Consider the following 24,334-nt stretch of genomic DNA (forward strand, 5'->3'; position numbering starts at 1 on the left):
TTAGCCTCTTGTATGTGTATTTCATTCATCTTTATAAATTTGCAACCTGGGCATGATAAAAGCATTTGTTTTGTCTTTTCCCCATTTGCTCATATTACAATGACGCAGTCTTCCTCCATTGTCCTTTGTGGGTGCAGTTAAATGCCCTCGCTCTGGTATGAGCAGGCCGGGGTTCAAATGCTGCCTTTGTTACATACCAACTGCAGCTCTGGCATGTAAGATGGTAAAAAACAAAACCACCACCTGCACAGGACCGTTGTGAGGATTAATTAGATAGTGTCAGTTTAAGTGCCCCATAACTGGTAGTTGCTGTTTCTGAATTTATCAGGAAACCCCTTTTCACGAACAATTTGTCTCCTTAATCTTTTTTCTTCCTTTTCTGCTTCAGTATATCTCATGCCTCTGGCAAACCCATACTCCTGGCCGGCTAGGTGGTTGGCTCTTGGCCCCTTCTCTAAGGCTTTTCTTGCACGTTTCCCTTGCCTATTTATAAGTGGTGCAAAAGTAATTGCGGCTTTTGCCATTTAAAAAATTGCAAAACAGCAATTACTTTTGCACCAACCTAATACATGCTCCAGAGCAAGCTGGGAGGTGTTGGGGTGCACACAGGGAGAGGAGGACAGGCTGGCCTGAGGGTTAAGTGCGCGGGCCCCGCAGGGTCAACCCGGCCAGCGGTCACGAAAGGAGATGGAGTTGGGGGAGGCGACATAGGGCAGGAAGAGGGGAGGACAAACGGGGTGCACATGGGGACCGTGGCGATGACACGGAAGCGACAGCCAGTTAGAGTCTAGGCCCACTTAGGTGATGAAGGGCAGGTGAAGAAATCCCGTTCCATCTTCCTGCAGTCCTCCCTTGGGGAGCCTCCATCCTATCCTGCTCTGGACCGGGGCGGCTCCTGGAGGGCCCGCGATCGAGATGAGGCCTCCGAGCCGCCCAGAATAGACTCCGAAGTGCGCGCAGCGGACCCCACGGTTTCCATGCGCCCCCTAGGGTGGGTGGGCTAGCTGTGCGCCCCCGTGGGGAGAACGGAGGAGGGGTCCGCGCCGTAGCGGCTGGAAACGTGGTTGGTGGCGGAGCACAGCTTGCGGGGCTCCTGGTCGCAGGGGCGGGGCCCGCCGCCGGTTTCTAAGGGCCTGGCTGAGTTCCTGCAGTCACGGTCAGGGGTCTTTGCTTTCGTCCATCCCCTCCTGGAGAAAGAACGCAGCTTCTAACGCCTTCTCGTTTGGGCACCCTTCTTGGGAAAGCTCCGCCTACCATTGCCCTTGTACCTGCCCTCTCTCTCTCTTTCCTGAAGTGACTGCCCGTCTCTTGCATCATGTTGTGAATGTGCCGAGATCTTGGCGCTGCAGCAGCATCGGAGATTGGATCCAGCCCACGGAGAGGTCCCCAGACTCCATTTGTCCGTCCCCAGGGCAGTGGGCCTCAGAAGAGCAAGGAGGAGGAGCTGATCTAGCCGGCTGATCTTTGTGGCTTAGACAAAATTTAGAGTTTATTTGTCCCTCTGACCATGCTCTCAAATCAGATGGACAAGATTAGCCTTACACTTAGAAGCGTTGTGCTGCAAGACTAGTGACTTTTTTCCCTTCCTTCCTTCCTTCCTTCCTTCCTTCCTTCCTTCCTTCCTTCCTTCCTTCCTTCCCTTTCCTTCTGTCCTCCCTCCCTCCCTCCTTCCCTCTCTTCCTTCCCTTTCTCCACCCCATTCTCTTTTTTTTTTTTTTTTTTTTTGAGACAGGGTCTCACTCTGTTGCTCAGGCTGGAGTGCAATGGCATGATCATAACTCACTGCAGCCTCGACCTCGTGAGCTCAGGTGATCCTCTCACCTCAGCCTCCTAAGTAGCTGGGACTACAGGCCCACACAACCACGCCCGGCTAATTTAATTTTTTTTTTTTTTTTTTTTTTAAGAGACAGAGTCTCACTATGTTGCCCAGGCTGGTCTCGAACTCCTAATATGAAGCTATCTTCTCTCCTTGGCCTACCAAGATGCTAGGATTACAGATGTGAGCCACTCTGCCCGGCCATGACTTTTTTTGTTTTTTTCTTCTTTGTAACCTGAAGCTGTAGCCCATGTCAGTAAAGCCTGCAGCTAATGTTTCCTCTCTCACTGTGTGGAGCAAATCTGCAGCAGTGCTGTCTAGCTCTATTGTGAGGATCTGTTATACCAGCACCTGTTAACTTGCTTGGCATTTGGAGAAGCTAGGTAAATGTGTGAATGAATAAATGCATGAACCCAGCCAAGTATGTCCCATGAGCCAAGTACAAGAAGAGTGGACTCTTGTCCTACTCACATTCTCCTTCATCGTTAGGAAAGGCGCATTTTTCTACCCAAGGCGTAAACTCCGAGAGTGGATACAATGGACAGGTCAGCCACCTGTTAAGAGAAATGGAAGTTAAACGATTCATAACAATTTGATTTCAATCTGCTGTCCCACCATCATCAGGTGTATGGCTATTTAAAGAAAATGAAGTTGGGGCCAGTCACGGTGGCTCACGGCTGTGATCCCAGCACTTTGGGAGGTTGAGGCATGCAGATCACTTGAGGTCAGGATTTTGAGACCAGCCTGGCCAATATGGTGAAACCCTGTCTCTACTAAAAATGAAAAAAAATTAGCCAGGTCTGGTGGTGTGTGCCTGTGGTCCCGGGTACTCGGAGAAGCTGAGGTGGGATAGTTGCTTGAACCTGGGAGGTGGAGGTTGCAGTGAGTTGAAATTGTGCCACAGCATTCCACCCTGGGCGACAGAGTTAGACTCCATCTCCCGCCCACCCCCGCCCCCCGCCCCACAAAAAAAAAGTACACGGATATGATAGGGGAGTGTACTCCCTCTGCGATACTGTGAATAATATTGTCGTCTCCCTTTCTGGATATTAGGAACAATATCAGAAGGAGGGTATACACACCCTGCAATATTGGAAGTAATATCATCCTCTACCCCCCTGGATGTGTGTACACCTTTTGCAATATTGGGAATAACATTGTCTCCCCCCCTCAATATTAAAAATAATATCACAGGGTCGGTGTACACCCCCTGTGATATTGGGGTTAATATCATCCTCTCTTTCCCTGATATTAACCACAATGTCAAAGTAGGGGTGTACACCCCCTGCGCTATTGGGAGTAATATCATCCTTTCTCCCCCTGGATATTAGGAAATGTCTCAAGGGGGGTTTACACCCCCTGCAATATTGGGAATAATATCATCCTCTTCCCCCTGGATATTAGAAACAATATCACGGGGGGCGAGGTGTACATTCCCTGCGATATTGGGCGCAATATCATCTTCTCCCATCCTTAATATTAGGAACAGTATCACGGGGGGGTGAACACCCCCTGTGATATTGGAAGTAATATCATCCTCTCCTACCCTGGACATTAGTTATAATACCACAGTGCGGGTGTACACTCCCTACGATATTGGGAGTAATATCATCCTCTTTTTTCCTGGATATTAAGAACAATATCACTGTGGGGGCGTACAACCCCTGCGATAATGGAAGTAATATTGTCCTCTCTTCTCCTGGATATTAGGAACAAAATCACATGGGGATTGTACACCCTCTCCGATATTGGGAGTAACATCATCCTCTCCCACCATAATTATTAGGGACAATATTACAGGGGTGGTGTACACCTTCTGCGATATTGGGAATAATATTATCCTCTCCCCACCTGGATATTTGGAACAATATCACAGGGGAGGGTGTATATCCCTTTCGATATTGAGAGTAATATAATCCTCTCCCCACCTAAATATTAGGAACAATATCACGGGCGGGGGTGTACACCTCCTGCAATATCGCAAGTAATATCATCCTCTTTCCCCCTGCATATAAGGAACAATATCACGAGGTGGGGGGTACACACCCTGCGATTTTGACAGTAATATCATCGCCTCCCCCTTGGATATTAAAAACAATATCACAAGGGAAATATAACCTCCCTGGGATATTGTGAGTAATATCATCCTCTCCCCCCTAGATATTAGTAACAATGTCACAGGGGGCTATACGCCCCCTGCTATATTGACAGTAACATCATTGTCTCCCGTCTTAAATATTAGGAGCAATATCACAGGGGAAGTGTACACCTCTTGCGATATTGACAGTAATATCCTCTCCTCCCTAAATATTAGAACAATATCTCAAAGTGTACACCTCATGCAAAATTCTGAATAATATTAACCTCTCCACCTCTTAGTAAAAATATAACAGGGGGGTGAACACCTTCTGCCATATTTGGAGTAATATCATCCTCTTCCCCCTTGGATATTAGGAACAATATCACAGGGTGTGATACACCCCCTGCGATATTGGGAGTAATATCGTCCTCTCCCTTTCTGGGTATTAGAAATAATATCAGAGAATGGGTGGTCACCCCCTCCAATATTGGGAGTAATATTCTCTCCTCTTCTGGATATTAAAAGCAATATCATAGTGAGGGTGTACACCCTCTGCGATATTGGGAATAATGTCATTCTCTCCGCCTGTGGATATTACAAACAATATCACAGTGGGAGTGTACACCCTCTGGGATATTGGGAATAATAACATCCTCTCCTACCCAGGATATTAGGAATAACATCAAAGGGGGGTGTACACGCCCTGCGATATTGGGAGTAATATCATCTTTTCCCTCCCTGGATATTAGAAACAATATCACAGGGGAGGTGATATTGGAAGAAATATCATCCTCTCCCAACCTGGATATTAGGAACCTAATCACAGGGGAGGTATACACCCCCTGCGATATGGGCAGTAATATTTTCCTCTCCCCCTGGATATTAGGAACAATATCAATGGAGGGTGTACACCCCCTTCAATATTGGAGTAATATCATCCTCTCCTTCCCTTGATATTAAAAACAATATCACAGGGATGTGTACAAGCCCTGCGATGTTGAAAGTAATATCATCCTCTCCTCTTCTGGATATTAGGAAGACTATCACAGGGGTGTGTGTACACCCTCTGCGATATTGGAAGCAATATCATCCTCTCCCTCCTGGATATTATAAACAATATCACAGGGGTGGTGTACACCCCAGCAATATTGGGAGTATATCACCTTTTCCCCCCCTCCTGGATATTAGGAACAATATCACGGTGGGGGGGTGTACGCTCTCTGAGATATTGGGAGTAATATCATCCTCTCCCTCTCTGGATATTAGGAACAATATCACAGGGAGGGTGTACACCCCCTTGATATTAAGAGTAATATTTTCTCCCCCACTGGAAATTAGAAACAATAGTACAGAGGGGGTCTACACCAACTGCGATATTTGTAGTAATATCCTCTACTTCCTGGATATTAGGAACAATATCACCAGGGGTTGTACACCCCCTGCGATATTGGGAGTAATATCATCCTCTCCCCCTCTGGATATTAGGAACAATATCACATGGGAGGTGTACACTCCTTGCGCTATTGGGAGTAATATAATTTCCTCCCCCCCTACATATTAGAAACAATATTGCAGGGGTGTTGTACACCCTCTGCGACATTGGGAGTAATAGCATCATCTTTCCCAGTGGATATTAAGAACCATATCACAGGCAAGGTGTACATTCCCTGAGATATTGGGAGTAATATCCTCTCCTAACCTGAGTATTAGAAACAATATCACAGTGGGGGTGTACAACTTCTATGATATTGGGGGTAGTATCATCCTCTCCACCCCTGTATATTAGGAAGAATATCACACTGGGGGTGTACACCCCTTGCGATATTGAGAGTAATATTATACTCTTTACTCCTGGGTATTAGGAAGGAAGAACACCTACAAAGGGGGTGGACACCCCCTGCGATATTGGGAGTAATGTCATCCTCTCCTTCCCTGGATATTATGAACAAAATCACAGGGTGTGTGTACACTTTCTTTGATATTGGGATTAATATCATTCTGTCTTCCACTGGATATTAGAAGGAATGTCACATGGGGAATGTACACTGCTGTGATATTGACAGTAATATAATTGTCTCCCCACCTGGAAATTATTAACAATATCACAAGTGGGGTGTACACTTTCTGTGATACGGGGAGTAATATCATCCTCTCTCTCCTGGATATTACGAACAATATCACAGGGGGGCAAACACTCCCTGTGATATTGGGAATAATATCATCCTCTTTCCCACTGGATGCTAAGAACAGTATCACAGGGAGGTGTACAACCCCTGAGATATTAAGAGTAATATCATCCTCTTTTCTCCTGGATATTGAAAAAAAATCACACTGGGGTGTACACCCTTGCTATGTTGGGATTAATATTGTCCTCTCCCGCCCTGGATATTAGGAACAGTATCACAAGGAGGGTTTACACCCCCTGCGATATTGGGAATGATACCATCCTCTTCCCTACTGGATATTAGGAACAATATCACGGGGGAGTGTACCGTCTTTGCGATATTGGAAGTAATATCATTCTCTTTCCCTCTGGACATTAGGAAAAATATCACAGGGAAGGTGTACACCACCTGCGATATTGACGGTAATATTATTGTCTTCCCCACTGGATATTAGGAACAGTATCACAAGGGGTGTGTACACCTCCTGCGATATTGGGAATAATACATTCTCTTCTCCTTTGATATTAGAAGCAATATCACAGGGGGTGTGTACACGCTTTGCCATATTGGGAGTAATATCATCCTATCCCCACTAAATATTAGGAACAATATCACAAAGGGGGTATACACCCCCTGCGATATTGGGAGTAATATAATCCTCTTCCCCCTGGATATTAGGAAAAATACCACAGGGTGTGTGTACTCCCCCAGTAATATCAACCTCTCCCCCACTGGATATTAGGAACAATATCACAAAGAGGGGGTACACCCCCTGAAATATTGAAAGTAATATCCTCTCTTCCCTTGAGTATTAGAAACAATATCACAGCCGGGCGTGGTGGCTCAAGCCTGTAATCCCAGCACTTTGGGAGGCCGAGGCGGGCGGATCACAAGGTCAGGAGATCGAGACCATCCTGGCTAACATGGTGAAACCCCATCTCTACTAAAAATACAAAAAATTAGGCGGGCGTGATGGTGGGCACCTGTAGTCCCAGCTACGCGGGAGGCTGAGGCAGGAGAATGGCGTGAACCTGGGAGGTGGAGGTTGCAGTGAGCCGAGATCGCGCCACTGCACTCCAGCCTGGGAGACAGAGCAAGACTCCGTCTCAAAAAAAAAAAAAAAAAAAAAGAAACAATATCACAGAAGGGGTTTACACCTCCTTCGATATCGGGATTAATATTCTCTCTTCCACTGGATATTAGGAAAAATATCACACAGGTGGTGTACACCTACTACGATATTGACAGTAATATAATCGTCTCCCCTTTTGGATATATTAACATAAAAAGGGGAAGGTACACCCCCTGCGATATAGTGATATCATCCTTTCCCCTGTGGATATTAGAAACAATATCACAGGGGGATGTACACACCCTGTGATATTGGAAATAATATCTTCCTCTTCTGGATATTAGGAAAAATATCACAGGGGGGTGTACAACCCCTGCCCTATTTGGAGTAATATTGTTGTCACCCACTTTGGATATTAGGAAGAATATTACAAGGAGGGTATACATCCCCTGCGATATTGAAAATAATATCATCCTCTCTCCCTCTGGATATTAGAAACAATATCACAGGGGTGGTGTACAACCCCTGCGACATTGGAAGTAATATCATCCACTTTCCCCATGGATATTAGAAACTATATTACAGGGTGGGTGTACACCTTCTCTGATATTGGGAGTAATATCATCCTCTCCCCCACCCGTTGATATTAGGAACAATATCTCATGGGGGTGTACACCCCCTACGCTATTGGGCATAATATTCTCTCCCCTTCTGGATATTAAGAACAATGTCACAGCGGGGTGTACACCCCCTGCGATATTGACAGTAATATCATCTTCTACCCCCTTGGATATTAGGAACAATATCACACGGGGGGTGTACACCCCCTGCGATATTGGGGGTACTATCATCCTCTTCCCACTTGGATATTATGATCAATATCACAGGGAGGACGTACACCCCCTGTGATATTTGGAGTAATATTATTCTCTCTCCACCTGTATGTTAGAAACAATATCACAGAGGAGGTTTACACCCCTTTTGATATTGGGTGTAATATCATCCTCTCCCCACCCTGGATATTAGAAACAATATCACAGGGGGTTGTACACCGACTGTGATATTGGGAGTAATATTATCCTCTCCCCTCCCGGATATTAGGAACTATATTACAGGGTTGTGTACACTCCCTGCGACATTGAAAGTAATATCATCCTCTCCACTTCTGGATGTTAAGAACAACATCACAGGGGAGTGTACACTCCCTGTGGTATTGGGATTAATATCATCCTCTTCCTCCATGGATATTAGAAACAATATCACAAAGGGTTATTCCCCCCACCTGCGATATCGGTAGTAATATTCTCTCCCCTCATGAATATTAGGAATAATATCACAGGGAGTGTGTACATCCCTTACGATACTCAGAGTAATATTATTATCTCCCCGTGCATGTATTAGGAACAATATCACAAAGGGGGTGTACACCCCTTGCAATATTGAGGATAATGTCATACTGCCTCTCTTGGATATTAGGAGCAATATCACACGGGGGTTGTACACCCGCTGCGATATTGGGAGTAATATCATCCTCTCCCCCCTACATATAAGGAACAATATCACAGGGGGGATGTACACCCCCTTCGATATTGGGATTAATATCATCCTCTGTTCCGCTGGATATTAGGAACAATATCACACGGAGTGTGTACACTCCCTGAGATATTGACATTATATCGTCTCCCCCTGAATACTGTTGACAATATCACAAGGGGGATGTACACCCCTTGCTTTATAGGGAGTAATATCCTCCTCTCCACCCTCGATATTAGGAGCAATATCACGGGGGTGTGTTGTACACTTCCTACGGTATTAGGAATAATATTATTCTCTCCTCCCCTGGATATGAAGAACAATATCACAGGGGGGTGTACACCCCCTGACATATTTGGAGTAATATCATCTTCTCCTTCCTTGGATATTAGGAAAAATATCACAGCGGGGGGTGTATACTCCATGCGACATTGGGAGTAATATTGTCATCGCCCCTCCATTATATTAGGAGCAATATCACCAGGAGGGAATACACCCCCTGCAATAATGGGAGTAATAATATCCTCCACCCCCCCGGATATTAGGAACAATGTCACAGGGGGGATGTACATCCCCTGCGATATTGGGAGTAATATTATCTTCTGCCCCTCTCGATATTAGAAACAAAATCATGGGGAGGGGGTGTACACACCTACGATATTTGGAATAATATTATCCTCTCCCCCCTGGATATTAGGAACAATTTCACAGAGGGGTGTACATCCCCTGCAATATTAAGAGAAATATCATCCTCTCTTCTGCTGGGTATTAGTAACAATATGACAGTGGGGTGCGATATTGAGAGTAATATCATCCTCTCTTCCACTGGCTATTAGGAACAATATCGCAGGTGGGGTGTACATTCCCTGCAATATTGCCAGTAATATCATACTCTTCCCCCCTAATATCAGCCTCTATTTCACTGGATATTAGGAACAATATCACAGGGCGGTGTACAACCCCTGTGATATTGGAAGCAATATCATCCTCTCCCCCTCTGGATATTAGGAAGAATATCACAGTGGGGGTGTACACCTCCTGCAATATTGGGAGTAATATCATCCTCTGCCCCCCTAGATACTAGGAAAAAATCACAGAAGGGGTGTACACCCCCCTGTGATATTTGGAGTAATATCATCCTCTCCGAATTTGAATATAAGGAACAATATCACAGTGGGGTGTACACACTGTGAGTTGTTGGAAGTAATGTCATTCTCTCCTCCTGTGGATATTAGGAACAATATCACATGGGGGATGTATACTCCCTGCGATATTGTGAGTAATATCATCCCATCCCCTCCTGATATTAAAAACAATATCACAGGGGGATTGTACACACCCTGTGATATTGGGGGTAATATCATCTTCTCCCTCCCTGGATATTAGGAAGAATATTACCTCCCCTTTTTGATATTACGAATACTATCAGAGAGGGTGTACAGCCTCTGCGATGTGAGGAGTAATATCACGTCCTTCCTTGGATATTATGAGTAATATAGCAGCGGATGTACACCCCCTGCGATGTGAAAAGTAATATCACCTCCCTCCTTGGATATTATGAATAATATCACAGAGGGTGAACAGCTTCTGCTCTGTGAGGAGTAATATCACCTCCTTCTTTGGATATTACAAATAATATCATATAGGTTGTACACCCCCTGCAATGTAAGGAGTAATGTCACCTCCCCCTTTTGATATCATAAATATTATCACACAGGGTGTACACCCCCTGTGATGTAAGAAGTAATATCACCTCTCCTTGGATATTACTCCTAATATCACAGAAGGTGTACAGAGCCTGCATTGTGAGCAGTAATATGACCTCTGCCCTTTGATATTACAAATATTATTATAGAGGGTGTATAGTCCTGCATAGTGAGGAGTAATATCACCTCCCCTTTTGGATATTACTAGAATTATAACAGAGTGTGTACAGCCCCTGCGATGTGAGCAGTAATATCACCTCCCTCCTTGTATATTATGAATATTATCACAGAGGGTGTACAGTCCCTTTGATGTGAGGAGTAATCCCCGGTTGGATATTATGTATATGATCACAGAGGCTGTACAGCCCCTGTGATGTGAGGAGTAATATTACCTTTCCCCCTGGATATTACGAATATAATCACAGAGGGTGTACACACAGGCTATTTACAATATTACAAGTAATGTCATCTCTCCCCTTGGATATTACGAATAATATCACAGATGGTGTACACACAAGATGTTTATGATATTAGGAGTAATATCTCTCCCTTTAAATATTACTAATAATATCACAGAGGGTTTACACTTCCAGCGATATTAGGAGTAATATCATCTCCTCCCTGGGAGATTATGAATAATATTATAGAGAGTGTACACCCACTGTGATATTACAGGTAATATCATCTCCTCTTTTGGATATTATGAATAATATCACAGAAGGTGTACACCCACTGCTATATTCCAGGTAGTATCTCTTCCCTTTAGTATTATGAATAATATCACAAAGGGTGTACACCCACTGTTACATTAGGAGTAATATCTCCTCCCTTGGATATTACAAATAATATCAGAGAGATGTACATCCACTGCGATTTTAGAAGTAATATCATCTCCTCCCTCTGATACTACAAATAATATCACAGAGGATGTTCACCCACTGTGATATTAGTAGTAATATCATCTTTTTTCTTTTATAATATGAATAATATCACAGAGGGTGTACACCCACTGCATTATTAAAAGTAGTATTATCTCCTCCCTTGGATATTACGAATAATATCACAGAGGGTGTATCCCCACTGCAATATTTTTTTTTTTTTTTTTGAGACGGAGCCTCGCTCAGTCAGCCAGGCTGGAGTGCGGTGGCGCGATCTCGACTCACTGCAAGCTCCGCCTCCCAGGTTCACGCCATTCTCCTGCCTCAGCCTCCCGAGGAGCTGGGAATACAGGGGCCCGCCACCACGCCCAGCTAATTTTTTGTATTTTTTAGTAGAGACCGTGTTAGTCAGGATGGTCTCGATCTCCTGACCTCATGATCCACCCGCCTCAGCCTCCCAAAATGCTGGGATTACAGGCGTGAGCCACCGCGCCCGGCCCCACTGCAATATTAAGAGTAATATCTCCCTTAGATATTACAAATAATTGAATAATATCACAGAGTGTACACCCACTGTGATATTAATAGAACTAGTTCCCTAGGATATTAGAAATAATATCACAAGGTGTACACCCACCATGATATTAGAAGTAATATCTCTTTTAGATATTATGAATAATATCACACGGTGTACACCCACTGTGATATGAGGTGTAATATCTCCCTTACATATTACAAATAATATCACAGGGTGTACATCCACTGTGATATTAGGAGAAATATCTCCCTTAGGTATTACGAGTAATATCACAGCCTGTACACCCACTGTGATATTAAAGGCAATATCTCCCTTAGATATTATGAATAGTATAACAGGATGTACACCCACTGTGATATTAGGAGTAATATCTTCCTTAGATTTTATGAATAATATTACAGGGTTTACACACAGGGTATACACCCACTGTGATATTACGAGTAAGGTCTCCCTTAGATATTATGAATAATATCACTGGGTTTACACACAGGATGTACAGCCACTGTGATATTAGAGGTAATATATTCCTTAGATATTACAAATAATAACTGTGATATTATGATTAATAGCTCCGTTATATATGTCAAATAATATCACAGGTTGTACACAAAGGGTGTACATCCACTGTGATGTTAAGAGTAATATCTCCCTTAGATATTACGAGTAATATCACTGGGTTTACATACAGGATATATACCCACTGAGATATTAGGTGTACTATCTTCTTTAGATATTATAAATAATATCACAGGATGTACACCCACTTTGATATATGGAGTAATATCTTTTTTAGATATTACGAATAATATCTTTCTTAGGTAGTATGAATAATATCACCGGGTGTACACCCAGGTTGTACAACCAGTGTGATATTAGGAGTAATGTCTCCCTTAGATATTACAAATAATATCACCAGGTGTTGACCCACTGTGATATTAGGAGTAATATCTTTTATATATTATGAATAACATCACAGGGTGTATGCCCACGGTGATATTAGGAGTAATATCTTTTAGATCTTATGAATAATATCATAGGGTGTACACACAGTGTCTTCACCCACTGTGATATGAGTAATATCTTTTACCTATTATAAATAATATCACAGGGTAGATACCCATGGTGATATTAGTAGTAATTTCTTTTAGATGCTATGAATAATATCACAGGGTGTACACACAGCACCTACACCTATGGTGATATTACGAGTAATATCTTTTATGTATTATGAATAACATCACAGGGTAGACACCCACGGTGATATTAGGAGTAATATCTTTTAGATATTGTGAATAATATCACAGAGTGTACATCCACGTTTTTATTAGGAGGAATATCTTTTAGATATCGTCAATAGTATCACAGAGTGTACATCCACGTTGACATTAGGAGTAATATCTTTTAGATATTATGAATAATATCACAGGGTGTACACCCACGGTGATATTAGGAGTAATATCTTTTAGATATTGTGAATAATATCACAGGGTGTACATCCACGGTTTTATTAGGAGGAATATCTTTTGGATATTGTCGACAGTATCACAGGGTGTACACCCACGGTGATATTAGGAGTAATATCTTTCAGATATTGTGAATAATATCACAGGGTGTACACCCATGGTTTTATTAGGAGGAATATCTTTTGGATATTGTGAATAATATCATCACATGGTGTAGACCCTCTGTGATATTAGGAGTAATGTCTTTTAGATATTATGAATAATATCATCACAGGATATACACCCACTGTAAACACTCTGTGTAAACACTGTTACATGATAAATATCAGAAGCGACATTTCATCAATATGACTGTATGTAAACCTGTGTAAACACTTTGGTATGACATATATCAGAGATGATATTTCATCAATATCACAGTGTGTAAACACTGTGTAAACACTGTGATATGATAATTATCAGAAGCGATATTTCATCAATATTACTGTGTGTAAACACTGTGATATGATAAATATCAGAAGTGATATTTCATTAATATCACAGTGTGCGAACATTGTGATATGATATTAGAAGTGTTATTTCATTAATATAACAGTGTAAACGCTCTGTGTAAACACTGTGATTTGATAAATATCAGAAGTGATATTTCATTAATATCACACTGTGTAAACACTTTGATATGATAAATATCAGAAGCATTATTTCATTAATATCACAGTGTGTAAACACTGCGATATGATAAATTTCAGAAGCGGTATTTCATTAATATCATGGTGTGTAAACTCTGTAATATGATAAATATCAGAAGCGATATACCATTAATATCACAGTGTGTAAACACTCTGTGTAAACGCCATGATATAAAAGATATCAGAAGTGATATTTCATTTATATCACACTGTGTAAACACTGTGATATATCAGCAGCAATATTTCATGAATATCACTGTGTGTAAATGCTCTGTGTAAACACTGTGATATGATATCAGAAGAGATATATCATTAATATCAAAGTGTGTAAACACTGTGTAAACACTATGACATGATAAATAGCAGCGATATTTCATTAATAAGTGTGTAAACATTGTGTAAACACCGTGATATGAAAAATATTAGAAGCGATATTTCATTAATATCACAGTGTGTAAATACTCTGTGTAAACACCATGATATGAAAAATATCAGAAGGGATATTTCATTAATATCACAGTGTGTAAACTGAGAAATATCAGAACTGATATTTCATTAATATCACAGTGTGTAAACACTGGATATTATACATCTTACAGTGATATTTTATTCATATCACAGTGCGGAAACACTGGATATTACAAATATCACAGGGATATTTCATTTGTATCTCCATGTATAAACAGTGGATATTATAAATATCATTGATATTTCACTGGATATTATATATATCACAGCTATATCTCATTTATATCTCTGTGTGGAAACACTGGATATTATAAATATCACAGCAAGATTTCAACTTTATTCCTGTGTGGGAACAGTGGATATTAAAAATATCACAGCGATATTTCATTTATATCCCTTTGTGGAAACACTGGATATTTTAGTATTTCACTCATACCCCTATGTGGAAACACTGGATATTTTAATACTTCATTCATATCCCTGTTTGGAAACACTGGATATTTTAATATTTCATGCATAGCACAGTGTGGAAACACTGCATAGTATAATATTTCATTCATATCCCTGTGTGGAAACACTGAATATTATAATATTTCATTCATAGCATAGTGTGGAAACATTGGATATTATAATATTTGATTCATAGAACAGTGTGGAAACACTGAATATTATTTCATTCATAGCACAGTTTGGAAACACTGCATAGTATAATATTTCATTCATTGCACAGTTTGGAAACACCAGACATTATAATATTTCATTCATAGCACAGTGTGGAAACACTGGATAGTACATTTCATACATAGCACAGTGTGGAAACACTGTATATTATAAATGTAACAGCGATATTTCATTAATATCACAGTGTGAAACTGGATATCAGTAGTGATATCGATGATGTTACAAACATAACACAGTGTGTTAACACTGTATTATCGCCCTGGATGTCAGTAGTAATATCATGGATATTATGAATGATATCACAGGGTGCTAACACAGTGTGTTCACATCCTGGATACCAGTAGTAACATCATAGACATTATGAATAATATCACAGGGTGTTAACACAATATGTTAACATCTTGGGTATCAGTAGTGGATCAGTATCAGGATATAATCCTGGATATCACAGGGTGATATTATTCATAATATCATGGATATTAATTGTATTAACACCCTGGATATCAATAGTAATACACTGGATATTATGAATAATATCACAGTGTGTTAACACAGTATGTCAACACTGGATATTAGTGATATCATGAAAAACATCACAGTGTGTTAACACTCGACATTAGTAGTAATATCAATATTCTGAATAATATCACAGTGTGTTAACATAGTGTGTTAACACTGGATATTAGTATTAATATCTAATGTGTGTTAGTAGTAATATCACAGATATTATGAATAGTATCACAGTGTGTTAACATAGTGTGTTAACACTGGATATCAGCATTAATATCATGGATATTATGAATAATATCATGGTATGATAACACTGTGCTAACAAACACTGGATATTATGAATATCATAGATAATATCACAGTGTGCTAACACTGGACACTATGAATATCATAGATATTAATATCACATTTTGCTAACACAGTGTGCTAACACTGGATATTATGAATATCACATAAATTATTAATATCACACTGTGCTAACACTGGATATTATTATCATGGTGTGCTAACACTGGATATTATTATCATAGATATTAACACAACACAGGGTGTAAACACTGGATATTATTATTAGCAAGTCACAGGGTGCTAATAATATATTTTATTAATATCATAGATATTATTATTAACACATTACAGGGTGCTAACACTTGATATTATTAATATCATAGACATTGTTAACACACCACAGGGTGCAAAAACTGGATATTTTTAGTATCATAGATATTATTAACATTGCAGTGTGCCAACATTGGAAATTATTAATGTCACAAATATTGGTAATAGCACAGTGCGCTAACACTGGATATTATTAATATCACAGATATTAGTAATATCACAGTGTGTTAACACAGTGTGCTAACACTGGATATCACTAATATGATAGATAATATAGATATTAGTGATATCACAGTGTGTTAACAGTGTGCTAACACTGGATATTATTAATGTCACAAATATTAGTAATATCACAGTGTGCTAACACTGAATACTATGAATATCATAGATGTTAGTAATACCACAGTGTGCTAACACTGAATATCATTAACATTACAGATATTAGTAATATCACAGTGTGCTACTATTAATATAATAGTGTTAATACTATTGACACTATATTATTAATATAAGTGTTAACACTATGTTATTAATATGAGTGTTAATACTACTAACACTATATTTTTAATATGATAGTGTTAACACTACATTACTAATATGTGTTAACACTATCATATTAAAAATATAGTGTTAGTAGTATTAACACTATGTTATTAATATGAGTGTTAATACTACTAACACTATATTTTTAATATGATAGTGTTAACACTACATTACTAATATGTGTTAACACTATATTATTAATATAATAATGTTAATATTATTAACACTATATCATTAATATAATAGTGTTAACACTATATTATTGTTATTATTTGAGACAGAGTCTTGCTCTGTTGCCCAGGCTGGAGTGCAGTGGCGCCATCTCTGCTCACTGCAAGCTCTGCCTCCCAGGTTCACGCCATTCTCCTGCCTCAGTCTCCCGAGTAACTGGGACTACAGGCGCCCGCCACCACGCCTGGCTAATTTTTTGTATTTTTTAGTAGAGACAGGGTTTCATCGTGTTAGCCAGGATGGTCTCGATCTTCTGACCTCGTGATCCGCCTGCCTTGGCCTCCCAAAGGACTGGGATTACAGGCGTGAGCCACCTCCCCTGGCCTAACACTGTATTATGAATATAAAATAGTGTTAACACTATATTATGAAACACTATATTATTATTATAGTGTAGATGCTATTACATTATTAATAGTGTTAACACTATTATCATTAATATAATAGTGTTAATACTATTAACACATTATTATTAATTATAATATTAATATACTAGTGTTAGTAATATAATTATAATACTGTTAACACTATATTATTAATATAATTATTATTAATATAATAGTGTTATTGATATAATATAATAGTGTTAACACTGTATTATAGTGTTAACACTATTATATTATTTATAGTGTTAATCATGTATTATTAATATAGCAGTGTTAATAGTAGCCCTGTATTATTAATACAATAGTGTTAATGCTATTAACGCTATATTATTAATGTGTTAACACTCAACACTATATTACTAATATAATAGTGTTAATAGTATATCATTAATATAATAGTGTTAATACTATTAACACTATATTATTAATACTATTATTATTTCCATTTTACAGATTAGAAGCCTAGGACCCAGGAAGGAGACACAGGAAATTTATTCAAAGTCTCCACGCTGGTAATGGCAGAGCTAGGATTTGAATTCAGATCCCTCCCGGTCTCTATTCCTCCGCCCCCACCCACCGTGAGCGAGGCCAGTACTGTGGGCAGGCGCCAGGGCCAGGTTTCCCCACACTCCACCCGCCAGGTGTGCGGTGGCCGGGGCGGCAGGTAGGGAGGTGAGCCCGCGTCTCCTCCACAGAGCTGGAGCTGGAGCTCCGCTCAGAGGCCCAGGCTCAGTGGGCTCCTCCCCCGGTCGGGGCAACCCCCCGCTGGGGCCTCTGGGGCCAACGGAAGCTCCAGGAGCGCAGTGGAGCCTGGAGGGGCGGGCGAGGGTCCCACCGTGACCCGCCTGGAGGGCAGCCCAGCTCTGGGACGCGAAACCCTCTATGACGGTGCCGCAGGTGGAGGGAAGGGTAGAGGGGAGGCCAGTAGGGGGGAGAGCAAGGTGGCCCCACAGGTTGGGAGAGGATGTGGGGAAATCCCCCTACCCACCCAAGGCCGAACATCGCCTAACTGGCTGTGGGACGCCCGGGGCAGGGGCTCGGGGCGGATGGCCTAGTTAGGGCCCAGCTTGGGGTCTTGAAAATATCCCTATGGCTTTGGGGCCACGGAAGGGCGGAGTCCTGGCATTCAGGGGAAAGGGCCCAGGAGGGTTGTCAACGGGAAGGAACCTCTGACCCTACCCTGGGTCAATGTACAGTGCAAGTTGCCACAAATGACCGGAGGAAACAGCGGGAAGGGAAGGTCTCTTTCCCATTCCAAACTAGGATGCCCTTCAGGTCGCCCACTTCCTTCATCCCCAGAGCAGCTGCGGGCTTTCCCGGGAAGTGCCAGGGCCTGGGAGGTTTGGGGCTGCAGCTCAGGCGCTGAAGGGGGCCTGGGGTCCAGGAATCTCCTGCCAAGCCAGTGGTCCTCAGATGCTGGTCCAGGAACCACCACGGGGTACACAGCTTTTCTTACCTCCTGGTGTTATGGGTTCTTTTTTTTTTTTTTTTTTTGAGACGGAGTCTCGCTGTGTCGCCCAGGCTGGAGTGCAGTGGCACGATCTCGCCTCACTGCAAGCTCCGCCTCCTGGGTTCACGCCATTCTCCTGCCTCAGCCTCCTGAGTAGCTGGGACTACAGGCGCCCCCACCACGCCTGGCTAAGTTTTTTTTTGTATTTTTAGTAGAGACGGGGTTTCACCGTGTTAGCCAGGATGGTCTCAATATCCTGACCTCGTGATCCACCCGCCTTGGCCTCCCAAAGTGCTTGGATTACAGGCGTGAGCCACCGCGCCCAGCCCATTGGTCCTTTAAAAAATAATAATTTGGTCAGACGTGGGGCCTCATGCCTGTAATTTCAGCACTTTGGGAGGTAAAGGTGGGAGGATCACTTGAGCCCAGGGGTTGCCTGGGCAACATAGCAAGACCCCATCTCAAAAAAAAAATTAGCCAGGTGTAATGGCATACACCTGTAGTCCCAGCTACTCGGGAGGCTGAGGCAGGAGGATCCCTTGTGCCCAGGAGGCATGAATGCACCACTGCACTCCAGCCTGGGTGACACAAGACTCTATCTCAAAAAACAACAACAACAAAAAATTGAATAAAAACCAAACCAGTGACAGTAGATAAGTTGCTTTGTTTTGAATGCTCTTGGCAAAATAAAAAGTTGACAGTCCTATATTCCCCCATTCTCTCTCTCTTTCTCACGCATGCACATGCCTATAAGAAAGCATTCTCTGGATCTACAGAATTCCAGATTTGAGAATCACTGAATTGAACTGCTGGCCATTGGTGGCTGGTGAGGCTGGCCTGGCAGTGATGCAGTATTCTGGTCCCTGTGCCAACACCGATGGGCTGTGGAATCCTCCACCAGTCATTCCCTCTCTCCAGCTCTCCATCTCTGCTTCTGTACAAAAGGATCTACAAATCCCCTCTTATATTCAAATATCTGTGATCTTTCAGCTTGGCCTATATCCGTGCGGATCTTAAGTTGTGTATGCGAAGATATAACCTTGTCCAGTGCTGGCACTAAGGGCTGCTTCAGGGAGGGCCTTGACCTGGTGCCCAGAGAAAGGAGGACAAGGTCCTCATCACCGGAGAGTGGAGGGGGCAGTGGGAACGGGACAGATAAGGGGTAGTGCCCTGGGGTATGCCTGGCCCCAAAGTAACCCCGGGCTGTGAAGACGAAAGCACTGCATCACATGATGTGTTTCTGTGTCTCTCTCCCTAGTAGTTCCAAGAGCCTCTGAGTTCCTGCCTTTTTTCGTCTCTGAATCCCCACCATTGGTCTACATTGGGAATGGGGCGACCTGTAAGTGCACAGTGAATTTTTGCTGAGGGAGTGTTTGGGAGGGCTGCGTGGAGTGGACAGGACCAAGCTGCACTTTTCAGGTGAGTGGGGTTTGGAAAATTTAGGGGAGCAGAATGGGCACCCCCCCCAGGAAGGAACCCAGGTGTATTAGTCTGTTCTTATGCTGCTAATAAAGACATACCCAAGACTGGGTACCTTATAAAGGAAAGAGGTTTAGTTGACTCGCACCACATGGCTGCGGAGGCCTCACAATCATGGCTGAAGGTGAATGAAGAGCAAAGTCACATCTTTCATGGTGGCTGGTAAGAGACAGCTTGAGCAGGGGAACTTCCACTTATAAAACCACCAGAGCTCATGAGACTTATTCACTACCACGAGAACAGTGTGGGGGAAACTGCCCCCATGATTCAATTATCTCCACCTGGCCCTGCTCTTGACACATGGGGATTATTACAATGCAAGGTGGGATTTGGGTGGGGACACAGCCAAACCAAATCACCAGGTACAGAGGCCAGAGGAGCCTGGGGACGACGGTGATGTTCCAGGTGTGCAGGGAGACGTGGCAGGCATGGGGACAGGAAGGATGGAAGGTTGGGGAACTTTATGAAGGGAAAACTGAGAAGATGAGGAAGGCTGATGAGATGGAAGTGGGGTTGGGGAGAGGGAAGAACCAGCATGAGTTCAAGGCTAGGGTTTGGGTGAACGAGAGAAAAAAAGGTAGAAATAAAGGAGACAGAAATCACTTCTAGACATATTCAGGTGAAGATGGGGTAGACAGGAAGAGGTGCCCCCTATCAAATTAGAATGCCCAGTGTACTCCCATCTATACAGAGGACAGGGTCAAGATGCAGCCATGACTCCTTCCCATTGAGTTCTAATACTAGAAGGATGCCTCAACGCCCTCTGTTCCAACAGACTTCATCATTTTAGAGAGAAGGAAATGGAGGCCCTGAGGTTGGGATGACTTGTATGACCTGGAGAGTGGATGGGAGATGGAAAGGGGAGATTTAAAGAGAGGGAAGGTCCGGGTGTGGTGGTTCATACCTGTAATCCCAACTCTTTGGGAGGCCAAGGCAGGAAGATCACTTAAGCTCAGGAGTTTAAGACACACTGGGCAACATAGTTAGACCCCTGTCTCTACAAAAAATTAAAAAATTAGCTGGGCGTGGTGGCACGCACCTGTAGTCCCAGCTACTCAGGAGGCTGAGCTGGGAGGATCACTTGTGCCCAGGAGGTTTAGCCTGGGCGACAGAGTGAGACCCTGTAGCTGAAAACAAAAAATAATAAGGAAAGAAGGGAATAATTCAATTTTTCAAGTGGAAAGAAGAGAAACTAGAGAATGTCAGAAAGGAAGAGAAAGTACAAACATTTTCAAGTCACTCTGACAGCATCGAAGATGAACATGTGTTTACCTGTTTATAACCAGGGTATTTGGGTGTGGGGAGTACAAGAAGGGACCCACACCTCTGCCCTCTGCCATTAGGCTTTTTCAGCCATAGCCATTGGTAGCTTTCAGAGATGCCCCCTTCCCTGGCTGCAGCAAGTGTCTGCCTGGGCAAAGATGCCCCCTTCCCTGGCTGCAGTGAGGGTCTGCATGGGGATTGGGTAGAGGCACCAGTGCCTGCACTGGGCAAGGTTTGCACAGGGTGTGGGAGCAGGGGAGGAAAGCACGCTCACTTTGAGGGCCTTGTGCTCTCTACTCCCCAGGCACAGCTTGAAAACCGTGATGCTGCCAAGCCCAGCCTTGCACAGGCAAGAGTCCCCAGGCCTGGCTTTGGGTAGGACTTGGAAAGAAAGACTGCCATCTTCGGGTGCACCTCCCTTGTCACATCTTCGTTTCACCCCCTGATGTCCCCTTTCTGCACTGCCAGGTAGCGAGGGTCATCACAGTGCCACTTGGAGGCCTCTGGCCAGGCCCACCCTCCCTGCAGCTCCAATCACTGTCCCTCCTCCTTCCTTCCTTCCCATTGCTGGATAACTCTCATTCTTCAGAGCTGCCAGGCTCAGCACAGACAGAGGGGAAAGCAGATTCGTTGAAACAATTTGTCCTGAAGGTGGATGTGGACTCCAGCCCCTTCTCCCACAAGGATATCTGAATTTTAGAAGTCTGCCCTCTATCCCTGCCCTCCCAACTTTAACCAAGCACCTGAGTGCTCAGCACTGTGTTGGACACTTTGGTATGCGTTATTTCATTTGGTCCTCTCAGTGGGCAGGTGTTGTATTCTTATCATTGGGCAGGTGTTATAATATATCCTTCCTTATCATTAGGCAGGTGTTATATCCTTCCTTTTCCAGATGGGGAAAGCAAGGTCCTGAGACTCTGAGCAGGTTCCCCAAGATCACACAGCTAGGAAGTGATGAAGCTGAGATGACACCAGCCAGCACTTACCCACCACGGTGTAACTACTCATTCAAAAGACGACATCTTTTGAAATTTTTTTTTCTTTTAGAGACAAGGTCTTGCTTTGTTGCCCAGGCTGGAGTACGGCAGCATGATCATAGCTCACTGCAGTCTCTAACTCCTGGGCTCAAGAGATCCTCTTGCCTCGTCCTCTCAAGTAGCTGGGAACTACAGACAGGCACATGCCCCCATGCCTGGCTAATTTTTAACAATTTCTTGTGGAGACTGGTCTGACTGTGTTGCCTAGGCTGGTCTCAAAACTCCTGAGTTCATGAGATCCTCCCACCACAGCCTTCCAAAATGCTGGGATTATAGGCGTGAGCCACCAGTGACTGGCCACAAAAGGAGACATCTTAGTGACAGATGGTGATGAAAGAGAAGATGGGTTTGAGGGAGGAGCTGCACGTGATAGGGATCCTTCAGTAAGGGCCCCGGCTGCAGGAGGCTCTATGAAACACCAGAACTCTTTGTAAAACTTCCTGCATGTACATGACCTGCTCATTTCTCAGCAGGGGCTCCTCCTGCACAGATAGACCCCTCCCCACCTAAACCCACAGTTCCTGTGGTCAGAAGGCCAGTCACTGAATAAGGGCACCTAAGGCTCTGGTCTGAATATCTCCCCTTGGTTCTCAGTCTGAAATCCCAGAAGGAAGACAGTTGACTGCAAAATGGCTGGAGTTGTCCTTCTGATAGCCAGTAGAGGTGGCTGTTGATAGAATTGAAAGCTTAGGGCTGGGCATGGTGGCTCACACCTGCAATCCCAGCACTTTGGGAGGCTGAGGCTGGTGGATCACCTGAGGTCAGGAGTTCGAGACCAGCCTGGCCAACATGGTGAAACCCCGTCTCTACTAAAAATACAAAAATTATCTGGGTATGGTGGCGGGCGCCTGTAATCTCAGCTACTCAGGAGGCTGAGGCAGGAGAATTGCTGGAACCTGGGAGGCGGAGGTTGCAGTGAGCCGAGATGGTGCCATTGCACTCCAGCCTGGGCGACAACAGCGAGACTCCATCTTAAAAAAAAAAAAAAAAAAGAATTGAAAGCTTGGAACTTTAGTTTTTTTTTTTATTTTTTAAATTATTTAATTTTTTTTTTTTTTTTTTTTGAGACAAAGTCTTGCTCTGTCACTCAGGCTGGAGGGCAGTGGTGTGATCATGGTTCACTGCAGCCTTGACCTTCCTGGGCTTAGGCGATCCTCTCACCTCAGGCTCCTGAGTAGCTGGGACTACAGGTGTGCACCACTATGCCTGGCTAATTTTTGGTAGAGACAGGGTTTCACCATGTTGCCCAGGCTGGTCTTGAACTCCTGGACTCAAGCGATCCGCCTGTCTCAGCCTCCCAAAGTGGTGGGATTGCAGGTGTGAGCCACCGCACCCAGCTGAAAGTCGAGAACTTTAAAGCTGAAGAGGCCTTGTGAATGGCCCAGTTCAACCTCCTCACTTTACCAGAGGAAGAAATTGGGGCTCAGAGAGGGAACCTGACATGCCCAAGATCACCCAGTGATTTAGTGACAGAAAACGTTTTATGCATTTTTTTTTTTTTGGTCTGCTGCAGAGGTGTGTAGGCTGTAAAGTTAAGCAAAGAAATCATAATTGGCCGGGCGCGGTGGCTCACGCTTGTAATCCCAGCACTTTGGGAGGCCGAGGCGGGCGGATCACGAGGTCAGGAGATCGAGACCACGGTGAAACCCCGTCTCCACTAAAAAAATACAAAAAATTAGCCGGGCGTGGTGGCGGGCGCCTGTAGTCCCAGCTACTCGGAGAGGCTGA

The 24,334-nt window shown here is 43.3% G+C and overlaps 1 protein-coding gene and 1 long non-coding RNA gene across 6 annotated transcripts in view; one reads left to right on the plus strand and one right to left on the minus strand.

Annotated features, from left to right (window-relative positions):
• LOC129489631 (uncharacterized) lies at window positions 1–18,098 on the minus strand. 2 transcript variants are annotated; one of them, XR_008660055.2, is made up of 4 exons: window positions 17,955–18,098; window positions 2,288–2,370; window positions 1,269–1,470; window positions 1–1,187 (listed from the first exon to the last, which is right to left on the minus strand). It is a non-coding gene; the product is annotated as an uncharacterized lncRNA (long non-coding RNA). The 2 variants fall into 2 exon arrangements; XR_010122518.1 differs by having other exon boundaries at window positions 1–1,470.
• The window catches only part of TMEM225B (transmembrane protein 225B), a 12,961-nt gene continuing 6,523 nt past the window's right edge, over window positions 17,897–24,334 (plus strand). Inside the window, exons 1-2 of one of the 4 annotated variants that reach the window (XM_063646198.1) lie at window positions 17,897–18,041; window positions 20,086–20,166. In XM_063646198.1, coding sequence (XP_063502268.1) covers window positions 20,155–20,166 — 12 coding nt within the window. In that variant the 5' untranslated portion in view covers window positions 17,897–18,041; window positions 20,086–20,154. Of the gene's footprint in view, window positions 18,042–18,146; window positions 18,275–20,085; window positions 20,167–24,334 lie in introns of those variants that run through there. The other 3 variants (XM_055292521.2, XM_055292520.1, XM_063646199.1) reach the window with 3 other exon arrangements.

The sequence above is a fragment of the Symphalangus syndactylus genome, chromosome 9 (assembly GCF_028878055.3).
Source record: "Symphalangus syndactylus isolate Jambi chromosome 9, NHGRI_mSymSyn1-v2.1_pri, whole genome shotgun sequence".
NCBI classification, from domain to species: Eukaryota; Metazoa; Chordata; class Mammalia; order Primates; family Hylobatidae; genus Symphalangus; species Symphalangus syndactylus.